Raw genomic sequence first — 14038 nt, 5'->3', positions numbered from 1 at the left:
ACAGTTCAAAACCCAATATTCATTGAAGATTTGCATATTGAAGTTGTTACTTCACACCTTGACAGACATTTGCAGAACTCTATTCAATCTGAGCTTACCTCTGAAAGAACACCAAACCTTCCTGTGATTACTACAACTTCTCCAAGTTCACCATCAGCACCTCAAACTACCCTTTCCACTCCTCCATCCACAACACACATTCCCATTGTTATCCCTACTCCTCCAGTTGTCACATCTATTTCTGAAACCATGGTAAACCGATATACTCCCTTAAACTTACTTGCCAATCTAGGGGCTCTGCCCCAAGACTATCAAAGTAAAATCACTTATTTTGAAGGTGCTAGCACTTACACAGCTCAACAACATACCAAGAAAATGACCGACTATTTTGAAAGTTATGAGATTGATGCTGATGATGTTAGAATGAGAGTATTTGTTAAAAGTTTAACTGCAGATGTTAGAACCTGGTTTAGAGCCCTCCTTGCAAATAGTATCAATGACCCATAAGATCTTTATCAGACCTTCTTGAACAGATGGGAAAAGAAGAAATATCCTCTCCACATTTTGTCAGAATATGAAAACCTAAGAAGAGGCACACAAGAAACTGTCCAAAATTACTGTACCAGATTCAATAATGTCTACAATGCTATTCCTCAAAATCTCAGGCCTCCTCCAGATTTGGCCTTGATCAAATTCCCTGATGCATTTGATTCTGATATGGAATACCAACTTAGGGAAAGAGCTCCTCGAAACATAGAAGAGATGCAGAGTATAGCTGTCAGTGTTGAGGCCAACCTGATATCTAAACGATCTAGAGCCAGAGCTGAAAGAAGGACACCTTTCAAAGAAGAACCTTCTGCCTTTGAATAAAAATTAGATGCCATTATTAAAGGAATGGATAGACTTGGAGATAGAGTAGAAACGATTGAGATAAAATCCCCTTGGGATGGTCAACCAAGCAATACTGGGAGAAATCCAAATTTCAGGAAGAACCAAAATCCTAACACTGGAAAGACAGGGTCTGACCAAAATATTAGGCCCCCATTTCAAGAAAATTATGCTGAAGCCTCAACTTCTGATGAACCAATAGAAGACACTCAAATTAATTTGATGGGACTCAATAATGAACAACAGGTTTTCTTGACCCAAGAGGATCAGGAGGCTCACATTCTTAAACAATTCCAAACCTATTCAAGTGAATCATTTGACTTTAGGGAGGGATATGATACAACCATTTATGAAGTCCAAAAACAATACAATCTGAGGAGCAGAAGAATAGATGTCCCTAAAACCAACAAATAGAAAGATGCCAAGTAGTCTAACAAAGGTAAGATCAATAACCCCCCTGTACATATTCTTTCTAAAACAGGCCCTAACCCAAATAATCCAATTGTTGAAGATGTATAAGATAATCAACCACCTAACAGAAAACCTTCCACTTCTATTCCTTTCAAAGGAAACGTAGAAGAGCCTCTAGAACTTGGTTTGGAAACAAATTCAGCCCATAATCCCACTTTTGAAGAGGACAGAAACGCAGAAAATCCAGCTGTCCGAAACAAAAGAACTCAGACCGAAAAACCTTTCAATCTTAAGACGGAAGTAGGTAAACTAAAGATAGTTGTTCCATTATCAAAATTAGCTAAACATAATGTCTACAAAAGTCAAATGAGCAGATCACTCAAAATTTATATGAACGAAGATTCAGTAAATGTTTTTGATGACCAGCCTGAATTGATATTTGGCCCTGGAGTAAATGGAAAAACAGTAGAGGGAGAAGTTCCTCCTTTCTATATAGGTTTAAACATGCATGATAAAATACTTCATAATGCCATGTTTTATTCTGGTACTTCCCATAACTTAATGCCTAAATCTGTAATGGAGAGGTTAGACCTTGACATCACCAACCCATATAAAGACCTTTTCTCTTTTGATTCAAGTTAGGTCAAATGTTTGGGTTTAATCAAAGACTTATGTGTGTCACTAGTCCAATATCCTGCCAAAACCATCTTAATGGACATAGTAGTAGCTGATATTCCACCAAAGTATGGCATGTTATTGTCTAGATCTTGGGGTGCAAAGCTTCAAGGATCTCTACAGTTAGACATGTCCTACGCTACTATTTCAGTGTTTGATCAACCCAAGAGACTATATAGAGAAACCTTAATGAAGTATGTAGTAAGTAGTCAAGAGAAACCTCAAAATTTCCCTATCTACTCAGTACATTTAGATATGGATTCTTTTATCCTTTACAATGCTGAAATTGATCCCCCACATGAAATAAAAGTTTTAGCAAATGAAACAGAAAAAATTGCAAATTAAAGGTCAAGTGTCCGAATCCAAGAAATTTTTGAAAATCATGAAACATCAGATAAACCATAAGAAACTGAAAAACCAGATCTCCCTATTAAACAGATCCCTGAAACTCCAGATACTAAATATGAACATAAAATCCTTTGGTATTTAGAATTTGATGGTTCTGTGAAAAAATTAGGAGCAGGAGCAAGAGTCTGGGTGCACAATCTTGAAAACAATCATGCTGAAGGCCGTGCCTACAGATTAAACTTTAGGTGCACTAATAATATGGTTGAATATGGAGCTCTATTGCTAGGTCTTAAACTGGTCAAGTAATTGGGAGCAACTAGAGTATCAGTCCTAGGAGATTCTGACTTAATCATTCAACAGATATAAGGGAATTTCTTGACAAATGATCCCAGATTAAGAGAGTACATAGGGACAACTATAGAGATCCTCGATACATTTCTAGAAACTCAGCTTGCCAAAATCTCGAGAAAACATAACTTGCAAGCTCATAGCCTAGCAATGTTTGCCAACACCTGTAAATTGCCATTTGAGCCAAATCATCAATTCACAACAAAAATTAGACACAGCCATACCATACTTGATAATGTAAAGAACTGGCAAGTGTTTGACAGTGATAATCAGATCAACAACTTTTTGACCCTAGAAGAAGAATTTTCTAGCACTAATGTAGATGGAGATACAGTTAGTGAGTTTGATCCAACAAATCAGATAGAAACAGACATTTCAGCAAAAAATGAAACTCAAATGATTCATCCAACAAAATTTACCAAAGAGGAAATACAAGATCTTAAAGAAACAGATGTTGATGAGATTATTGAAGGAGAATCTAAAATTATCAATTTGAAATATAATCATTTTCCCAAAGGATTAACTCCTTTGGAAGATCTCTTTGATTTCAATGATATTCCAAAGAAACCCCAAATGGAACCTCTAAAAGAAAACATTGAAGACTAAAACATAGGAACTGTAGAGAATCCAAAAATGGTAAAATTATCCAAATCTTTCTCCCCTGATAAAAAACTTAAGTATGTCGAACTGATCAAAGAATTCCAGGATGTTTATTCCTGGAGTTATGAAGACCTGAAATCTTATGACACCTCTGTAATTCAATATACAATACCCCTCAAGGAAAAGAAAAAACCATTCAAACAAAAGCTCAGAAGAATTAACCTGGTACTGCTTCCTTTAATCGAAAAAGAAATCAAATGAATGCATGATGCAGGGATAATTGCTCCAATCAGATTTTCAGAGTGGGTGTTTAATTTAGTGCCTACTAGGAAGAAAACAGGATAGATCAGATTATGTGTTGACTTAAGAAATGTAAACAAGGTTTCTTTGAAAGGCAATTACCCTTTACCTAAGATGGATCATATTTTACAAAGAGTAGTAGGTGCTTCTAGGATTTCACTTTTGGATGGGTTTTCAGGTTTTAATCAGATTCTGGTTCATCCTGATGACCAAGAAAAGACTACATTTACAATACCATGGGGTACATTCAAATATGTTAAAATGCCATTCGGACTTAAGAATTCAGGGGCAACCTTTCAACAAACAATGGACATAGCTTTTGCAAAAGAGATTCACTTTTATGGTTGTATATCTAGATGACCTCAATGTGTTTTCTAGATCAGATCAACAACATTTAGATCATTTGAGACAAGTGTTCTTAAAATGCAGAAAGTATGGCATTTCATTAAATCCTAAAAAGTCTTTGTTTGGTCTAGAAGAAGGCAAACTGTTAGGCCATATCATCTCCAAAGATGGCATCATAATTGATCCTGCTAGAATAGAAACTATTCTACAAATGCTCCACCCCAGAAATGTCAAATAACTTCAAGCTTTCCTAGGAAAGATTAATTTTTTGAGAAGATTCATATCTAATTTAGCTGAATTGATTAGACTGCTGAACAATATGTTAAAAAAGGATTCAAAGGCTAAATGGACAGTAGAATCCAAACAAGCATTTAAAGTAATTAAAATGGCTTTGACCAGAACACCAGTCCTTACAAGTCCAAAGTTCGATAGAGACTTCATCATTTTTCATTTGTATCAGAACACACTATAGAAGCTGTTTTACTGCAAAAAGATGATCAAGGATATGAAAAACCCATAGCCTTTTTTAGTAAAGCACTTAGAGATGCACCTTTGAACTACAAAATCATGGAAAAACAGGCTTTTGCGCTTGTGAAAGCTATTAAAGACTTCAGAGTCTACATATTGTACTCCCACGTGGTAGCTTATGTGCCAAATGATCTTGTCAAAGACATCCTCACTCAGGATGGAATTGAAGGCAAATGAGGTAAATGGATAGCTAATATATTGGAGTATGATATTGAAATAAAACCTATAAAGCTTAGAAAAGGACAGGGATTGGCTAAACTCATGACTGAAATAAACTTTCAAGCCGTGGATATTAATGAACTGGATAATGAACAGGAGATGGCGACTCCACAAATCAGCCAGGCCTTCTTAGAATCACCTTGGTATGCTGATATAATTCATGTATTATTAAACCTGCAGGCTCCTTCAGGGTTATCCAGAACAAAGAAAAGGTTTTTAAAGATGAAAGCTTCAAAATTATATATTTTAGATAATGCTCTTTTTTGGAAAAATCATGAAGGTATTCTATTGAATTGTTTAATAAAAGAAGAAACTGACAAAGTTCTCAAAGAATTTCATGCAGGGGATTGCGGTGGACACCTTTACTGGAAATCAATTGCAGACAAAATCCTAAGGGTTGGATTTTACTGGGCAACCTTGTTTGCTGATGTAAAGAAGTTTGTCACTGCTTGCCACAAATGCCAAATTTTTGAAGGCAAAAGGAAACTGTTACCCCTACCATTGAGACCAATTTCCATTGAAAAGCCCTTTCAACAATGGGGTTTGGACTTCATTGGAGAAATACACCCTCCCTCTTCTGGCCAACATAAATGGATTCTTACTGCCACAAACTATTTCACCAAATGGATAGAAGCCATTCCTTCTAGACAAGCCAATGATACAGTGATTATAGGATTCTTAGAAACCAACATATTGTCTAGATTTGGCTGTCCTGAAAAGATCATAACTGATAATGCTACTGCCTTCAAGTCCAAGAAAATGATAAATTTCTGTAACAAATACCATATCACTTTAGGCCATTCCACAGCCTATTACCCTCAAGGTAATGGTCTATCTGAATATTCCAATAAAAGCCTGATTAATATTATTAATAAATTGTTGGAAGAGAACAAGAAAAACTGGCACAAGAAACTTACAAATGCACTATGGGCAGACAGACTTACTACAAAGAGATACATTGGAACTAGCCCTTATGAGCTAGTTTATGGCATGGAGGCTGTATCTCCTTCATCTTTAGGAGTTGCTGTAATTAAATTACTGCAAGAAGCTCAGGTGGAACCCAATGACATTCAAAGAAGAATATATCAGACCATCCATTTGCAAAAGACCAGAGAAGAAGTGCACCAAAGATCCCAAGTGTTATAAGAAAAGCTCAAGAAAATATTTGATAAAAGGACAAAAACAAAAGACTTCTACCTTGGAGACAAAGTTCTAAGGTGGGATTCCAGGAGAGAAGACAAAGGAAAACATGGGAAGTTTGACTTCCTATGGAAAGGGCCATTTATCATCCAGGCATTGCAAGGGAACAATACTTACTTTCTGAAGAGCCTGGATGGTACAGAAACAGAAGGACCAGTGAATGGTCAAATGCTGAAACATTACTTTGATCCAGTTTTTTGATGTATTCTGACTCTTACATGTACATACTATATCCTTGATAATGTCACATTCTGGATTGGATAGTAACTTGCTGCAGTTGAAGCTCGAAGAGAAGGCCCTAAGCTTCACAAGTGTGTTGTCATATATACAATAAAGCAACCGACAAAAGGAAATTTCAGAGCAAAGTCTAAGTTATTCAGAAGGCCATCTGACATGTTGTTCTTGACTTTCCACCAGGGAAAGCCATCCCCAAGTGGAGCCACTATTATACTCCTATACCAATAGGTGTCATATTTCATGATTGACTTGCTGAGCTCTGTAATATGTTCATCCATTTCCTTGTTGCAAAGGTTTCCATATTATCAAAAAATAAAAAAATGTAAAAAGTGTAAAGAGGGTATGCCCTAAAAGAAAAATCAAAGGGTAAAAAGAATACAATGCTCAAAGAAAAAAAGTGAAAGAAATGAACCCCAAACAAAAATAGACCAAGAAAGTGTGCAAGTCCAAAATGCCACTACTTTTTCATTTTTCTGCAAATAAAGCATTGTGTGCAACTTGTTAATTCATGCCACAATTGATGAATGGCCAAACAACTTAATCTTGGCTAGTTCATGTTTGAATTTCCAGTTTTAGAGATAGAGAATAAAAATCTGACCAAACTGTTTAATCTTAGCAGATAAGTAGATAGGTATAGAAGCAAAGGAGCTCAACAGTTTAATCTGAGCCCTTGGAAGTAATAAGTGTAGACTTAGGTTTTTCATGAGAAGGAAAGGAAAGTTTAAAAGGGTTTGCTAGTCCAAGTACACCCAAAGAAAGAAGGAAAAAATGCTAGGCCAACTAGGCAGGGTGGGTAGATTGGTGTTGCAGAATGACACTTGTGACAGATTTGGTCTCAAATTGTGTTAATCTTTATCTATGTCTCAAGTGCAAGGCAGAAATTTGACTTGGAGCAGCTCAAGCTAGGCATGTTTACATAACTAACTCCCCTTCATAATTTTCCCTAAAGATTTCAATAATTTCCCCAAAATATTGAGAATCTATTTTTAATATCACTCATCAAACCACTCGTTCCATTTCATAACGTTTGCCTAAGTAAAACCCCTATTTTACTAAGGAAATTGGCAAATACATCATATTAATCCCTCTTCCCCTTTAGCCTAAGTTTTTTAACCCTATAACTTAGTGCTTTCCACTTCAAGATTCAGATTAACTCTAACTTATATTATTTAATTCCCGCTTTATTGCCCGATCCCGTATTGTATAAATATATTAAAAACTTCACATATTAATACTCTCGCCCCGGTCGAAATACAACCATATCACTGTTTAAATAGGGGTTAATAAGTTTATTTGGAACTTATTAAGAACCCTCCCCCCGCACGCAAAGGGATTAATTAGCTTTTGGTTGATTAATAACCGAACTCTGTAACAGTAAAAAAATAAATTAACTTCTTAATAGAAAAATATGCTGACAAATAATTTTATATCTATGTTACCTGTGATCAAGGTTTTCCAGATGAAAACAAGGTTGTGGGGACGACTCTCCACCCAATCGTAGGCTCGATTGTGCAAGGATTCTGCTACAACTGGCCACCCCCGAGCCTCAATCAACGTACTACTGCCAGTGCTCCTAAGTCTTAGTATACCATTCTCCCAAGAGAATGAAAGATAGAATCTCGAAATGATAGAATACCTCCCATCCTCCTCACCATCTATTAAATAGAACGAAACATTGGAAGGGGAACCACATGCACACACTCCATGTGTCTGCATGCAACTTTTTTTCTTGTTTTATTTCTTTACTTTTCTTTTGATTTTTAGCTTTCTTGTTTTATTTCCTTCTTTTTGATAGTTTTCTTGTTTTATTTCTATTTATTCTTATTTAGAGCTTTAATATGGTTATTACTATTTTTATTTTTATTATTTATTTATTTTTATATAATTTTTAATATCATTTATTATTTAACAGTTATAATTTATTATTTTTATGATTTATTATTTTTATTATTGATTACTATTCATTATTTTTGTTATTAATTATTACTTTTGTATTATTTATTATTTATTATTTATTTATTATTAATACTCTCCCACTTTGAGGAACTTCGTCCCGAAGTTAAGTTTTTATTATTTATTATTTATTATTTTATTTGCTTCATGTTGCCAACACCCTCTACTGAACTAGTATAACCAGCAGGCATCGAAAGTCCCCAACACCCTGGGAAATCTAAAGGAATCTCTATCCTTTTCCCCACTTTCGGCACCAGGCATAAGCCTGACCCAGTTTGTATCCTACTCCAAGGCTGGCCCCAAGGCTCGCGCCTGACTCAGACCTCATCTGCCCCAAGGTAGGCATCCGGTCCGGTACTCAATGACCCCGGGCATCTCGCAAGGCTGGCCCACTCCCTCCACAACTACTAAGGCACACAGCCCCAGGGATCGAAGTCCTTTACATCCCTTCGAGGCTTCGACATCCCAATCCAATACTAGGCACCTAGCCTAGAACATCAGGAACGTGGCCTCCTCAAGATGGTCTCATAGCTCTTCTAGAGCTATCCATCAAGAGCTATACACAAGACAAAGGAACCACTGGCATATGTAGTGTTGATTAAGTTTGTCCCCAACCCATATGATGTTACTTATTCTCCCTCATGCGTATGGGCTCACACGAGATCATCAAATAAACCGGCCCTCTCGGCCCATTATGGAGTTCTGTCAATCATCATACCTCAACATGCAACCAGTGCATTAGCTATACCATCATAGTATCATAGAAATTGCATTCATCATAGTTAATCGCAAATACATGCTTCATCTCATGAAATACTATCATAAGTTATAACATCAACATCAAATACCTATCATCATGTAGTAAATGAATATGTTAATATACCTCAACATAACATCATAATCATAAGGATACATCATCGCTATAAGAACCACATGTGCATCATTATTCCTTTACCATTATACTCAACATCTTAACAGTTAATTAAACTAAACGGAAATCATAGTGTATGTATCATAAAGTTTAAACAATAAAACATGATTTAGATTCTCCATAAAAGTATCTGTCTTAGCTAAGGAGCACTATTCACCACACATTTTAATCAAGTAAATAAGGAAAGTCTTGAAAAATAACAGCTGCATCTTCCCAGGTAGCTGACCCTGGGCTATATTGGTCCCATTGGACCTTGACTTGCTCAAACTCACGGTTCCTGAGTCGACGAACCCGGCGGTCCAATATACAGAATGGTTCGACTTGAAGGGCTCCTTCCTCGGAAAGCTGCAATTTTTCAAATTTCAAAACATGGGACGGGTCGGGTACATATTTTCTAAGCATAGAAACATGAAACACATTATGCATCCTTCTTAGATGGAAAGGCAGCTCGAGCTTGTAAGCAACTGGTCCAATCCTCTCTAGGATCATGAATGGCCCAACAAATCTATGCGATAGCTTTGTTCCCTTACCCATCCTAAAGGGACTTTTAAAGGGTTTGATTCTAATGAAAACTTGGCTTCCTTCCTCAAAGTTTCTATCAATTCTCTTTGCATCAACATAACTTTTTTGGTAATCCCTGGCTTCTTTTAGTCTCTGCTTAATTGTGGCCATTTGTTCTTCCATTTCTTGGAGCATTTCAGGTCCCAACATGACTCGGTCCTCTAATCAATCCCAACTTAATGGAGTACGACATGGTCTTCCATACAAGATTTCGAAGGGAGCTGCCTGTATTGAACTGTGGTAACTATTGTTGTAGGCAAACTCTACTAAGGGAAGGTATTTCTCCCATTGGTTTTGTTGATCCATGACATACATTCTTAGCATGTCCTCCAACACTTGGTTTACTCTTTCTGTTTGACCATCTGTCTCTCAGTGATATGTTGTACTAAAATTCAGTTGTGTTCCCATAGATTGTAATAGACTTTTCCAAAATCTGGAAGTAAAACGTGCGTCTCTATTAGATATTATCTTTCGTGGTACTCCATGAAGGCGAATTATTTCTTTCAGGAACATTTGAGTGATAGTTGATGCTTCAAAGGTGGTATTGACTGGAATGAAGTGAGCACTCTTAGTTAATTTATCAACCACAACCATAATACAGTCATGTCTCTGGGACGTCATAGGTAAGCCTCCAACGAAATCCATCGAAACAACTTCCCACTTAGTTTCTGGTATATCATGGGGTTGTAAAAGCCCTACCGGGTGACGATGTTAAGCTTTAACCTGTTGACATTCTAAACATCGAGCCACAAACATTGTTATATCATTTTTCATTCTTGTCCAGAAAAATGGTTGTTTTAAGTCTGCATGCATTTTCTGGACTCTTGGATGTGTAGCGTATGGAGCTTGACGGGCTTCCTTGATTATTAAATTTTGAAGATCATCATCTTCTAGGACATAAATCCTACCCTTATATCGTAGCAATCCATCATTTTCTAAGGTGTATTCCTCCCACTTGGTTGCCACAAGTACCTCTTCTTGTAAGGAAAATTTTATTTGTTGGTAATGTGGGTCTCCTACTAGATGATTTAGAATCCGGCTCCTCAAGTCTATCTTTAATGCCGACATTGAATGAAGTCTAGGTCTCCTGCTTAAAGCATTTGCCACTTTGTTCTCTTTTTCCTTAATATAGGATATCTTGAAATTATAATCACTAAATAGCTCACTCCAGCGTCGTTGTCGAGCATTAAGATCCTTTTGTGTGAAGATATACTCAAGACTTTTATGATCTGTTCTTAACTCAAATTGACGCCCCATTAGATAATGTCTCCACAATTTCAAGGCCATTACAACCACTGCTAATTCCAGATCATGAGTTGCATAATTGATTTCATGTTTCTTAAGTTTTCGAGAAGCATAAGCGATAACCCCTTCATCTTGCATCAAGACTGCACCTAATCCTTCTTCTGATGCATCCGTGCATACAAGAAAGTCCTTGTCCATGTCAGGTACTTTTAATATTGGGGCCGTTGTTAGTCGATGCTTTAGCTCATTAAATGCTTTCTCACACTCACTTGTCCATTCAAACTTAACCCCTTTCCTTTGGAGGCGGGTGATGGGATTAGATATCTGCGAGAACCTTTCTACAAACCTTCTATAGTAGCCTGCCAATCCCATAAAGCTACGTACTTCCTTGACATTCCGGGGAGAGGGCCAAGTCATTATAGTTTCTATCTTACTGTAATCAACTGCAATGCCTTTGCCACTAATGGTATGGCCTAGATATTGAATTTCTTTCTCAAAGAAGGAACATTTAGAAAGTTTTCCATATAGCTTATGTTCCCTAAGGCATTGTAGTACCAACCTCAAGTGTTCTAGATGCTCTTTCTCATTACGAGAGTAAATGAGGATGTCATCCAAGAAAACTTGGACAAAGCGGTCCAGATATTTTCGGAAGACACTATTCATCAAGTTCATGAAGGTTGTTGGGGCATTAGTCAAACCAAATGGCATAACAATAAACTCATAGTGTCCATAGCGCGTTCTGAATGCCGTTTTAGGTATGTCTTCCTCCTTTATTCTTAGCTGATGATAACCTGACTGTAAGTCTATCTTGGAGAATATTGAAGCTCCTTTTAGTTGGTCAAATAGGTCATCGATTCGAGGCATGGGGTACCTATTTTGAATGGTGGCCTTGTTTAGATCTTGGTAATCAATACATAACCTAAGAGTTCCATCCTTCTTCTTTACAAAAATTACTAGTGCACCCCAAGGTGACACACTGGGTCTTATAAAACCTTGATCAAGAAGTTCTTTGAGCTGTATAATCAATTCATTAAGCTCTGGAATAGTCATTCGATAAGGTGCTTTGGATATGGGTTCCACTTCTGGTTTCAAGGTTATGGAGAAATCAATTTCTCGAACTGGAGGCAAACCTGGTAACTCTGGAGGAAATACATCTGCAAATTTAGAAAGTAGTGGGTGCAATTTATCCGAGGACTTCTCATTGGTAGGAACCATTTCTACCGCATAAATCTTGCACCCTTTCCTCATACACTTATTAACTTTCTTGGCTGATATGAGGCGTAATGTAACACCACGTCTAATCCCTTTTATTACCTTGGTTTCTCCTTGGTCATTTTTTATGAGGACTGTCTTATTATAACAATACAGTATAGCTTGATGGGATTCAAGCCAATCCATTCCCACGATTAAGTCATACGTTCCAAGAGTTGTACTATATAGATTCATCTTGGTATCACACCCCCCAATGTTAACACTACAATCTCTTACCATTGACCCTACTGATTGCTGAGAGCCTGACGCCATTTCAACCATTCTAAAGTTACTTTGCTCATGAGTTGTCAATCCACATCTAAGTATTGTTGAAGGTGAAATAAAACTATCAGTAGCACCTGGATCAATTAACACAGATAGAGGAATGTTATTGATCATACCTGCAGATTATACTACAGTAGCTTGGTGCTCAGCCTGGCGATGGTTTGTAGCTACATGAATTCGATGTGGGTTTTGTGGTCTTTCTCCTTTTGCTTTGTATTCCTCTTGTTTAATCCCTGTTTGATAGCTTGGACAATCTTTTCTATAATGTGGACCTTTACAATGCCAACATTCTACTTGTGCCTGCTTCTCACGTTGTACTTGTCCTTGGTCACCAAATCTTCTACTCCTCCCATTAATCAAGTAGGGTTGACCCTTACGTCCTCTTGGAGGCGGTCGAGAAGTTGCGCTAGCGATCCGAGAAATAGTGTTTTGTCTTCCCTGGAATCTATATGGCTGCCCCCCTGGTTTATTCAGCCTCATTGTGGAATGCTCCTTTCCTGAACTTTCATCAACTACCATTTGTTTCTTCATATTGATTTTCCTCAAGACTTGTTTGGCTAAACTAGTGGTTGTTGCCATAGTGGTGGGTTTCCACATGGCGACTTCTGCTCGGACTAAGGGGTCGAGTCCATGTAAGAATCTTTCAGCTTGACGTCTATCATCAGCCATATAGTCCACGTGATGGACCAACGAATAAAATTCAGCTTCATAGTCCTCGATAGATCTACCATTCTGTCGTACTTCATGGAAAGCTCCTACTTGTTGGTGTTTGTACTCCTCTGATAGGTACCTAGTTCGGAAGGCTTCCTCAAACATTTCCCATGTAACTTGTACTGGGGTGACTTGCATCTTCATTTCTTCATTTACCCACCATAATAAGGCATCTCCTTTTAGTAGACTCATTGATATCTGGGCTTTTTCCGTAGAAGTGTATGCCTTAAAACTAAGTGCTCTTTTGACCGCCATTACCCATGCTTCCGCTTTTGAACCCCCTTCTAGACCCATAAATTATGCTAATTTGGATTTTTGGACTTCTTTCATAATATCAAGTGTTGCTTGTCCATATTTGACATTGAGTTGAGAATTTAGGTCTTGTCTCTGTTTTTGTTCCAATTCCTTTTGCACATTTCCTTGATCTCGTCCTTGGCTTGAGACCCAGTCCTTAAAGATATTGGTCATTTCTCCAAGGGAATGTAATATAGCTTGCTCAGCTGGGGTTCCTGTAGAGCATTGGGAAGGTATGTTTTAATAAATGATTTAGTGATGTTTTAAGCAATAGTTGTAATCTTTTCTTTATTATAAAGTAGGGGAAATGCAAAGACAACGAGTCTAAAATGATCCAATCACTAACAATTGTCTTCTCTACGCAGGAAAAGGTAAAAGCAGGAAGGCGCAATGCGAAACGAGGATTTGACGAGAAGATAACGGCTGTCCCTCCAATTCTAAATAAGGTTCAGACCAGGTCGAGTAAATCAAGGGAGATCAGTCCGAAACGAGATGAAGGACTGCCAGTTCGGAATTACAGGCCGAGTAAAGGGAAGCGTTAACAGTTTAGCGGATCCTGAGGGATCGCTACGATCAATCGTTTTGTCGACCAATGAACTCCGCTGTTAATTGTATAAAAGGAGGGTAGCATTGAAACTAGGGGATGACTTTTGTATCTTTACTTTCTGTTCATGAATTTTATTATCAGTTGAACTCAGACTATTGAGT

At 37.4% G+C, this 14038-nt stretch overlaps 1 protein-coding gene across 1 annotated transcript; it reads right to left on the bottom strand.

Annotated features, from left to right (window-relative positions):
* Positions 1-12448: 12448 nt before the first annotated feature.
* On the bottom strand, positions 12449-13291 carry LOC149199345 (uncharacterized). The gene has a single exon (XM_089400547.1). It carries the CDS (start codon positions 13289-13291, stop codon positions 12449-12451), a length of 843 nt encoding a protein of 280 aa, XP_089256673.1.
* Positions 13292-14038: the final 747 nt, after the last annotated feature.

Source organism: Pinus tabuliformis, chromosome 2_1, assembly GCF_031772625.1.
Source record: "Pinus tabuliformis cultivar Carrire ecotype Pingquan chromosome 2_1, CPIR1, whole genome shotgun sequence".
Classification (NCBI taxonomy): domain Eukaryota; kingdom Viridiplantae; phylum Streptophyta; class Pinopsida; order Pinales; family Pinaceae; genus Pinus; species Pinus tabuliformis.
Note: the sequence above shows the minus strand (reverse complement) of the source record. Positions and strands in the feature narration are given on the sequence as shown.

Bases quoted from the DNA above. Each gene is read 5' to 3' on its own strand.
- LOC149199345 (XM_089400547.1), bottom strand. From the start codon at position 13,291: ATGGCGGTCAAAAGAGCACTTAGTTTTAAGGCATACACTTCTACGGAA.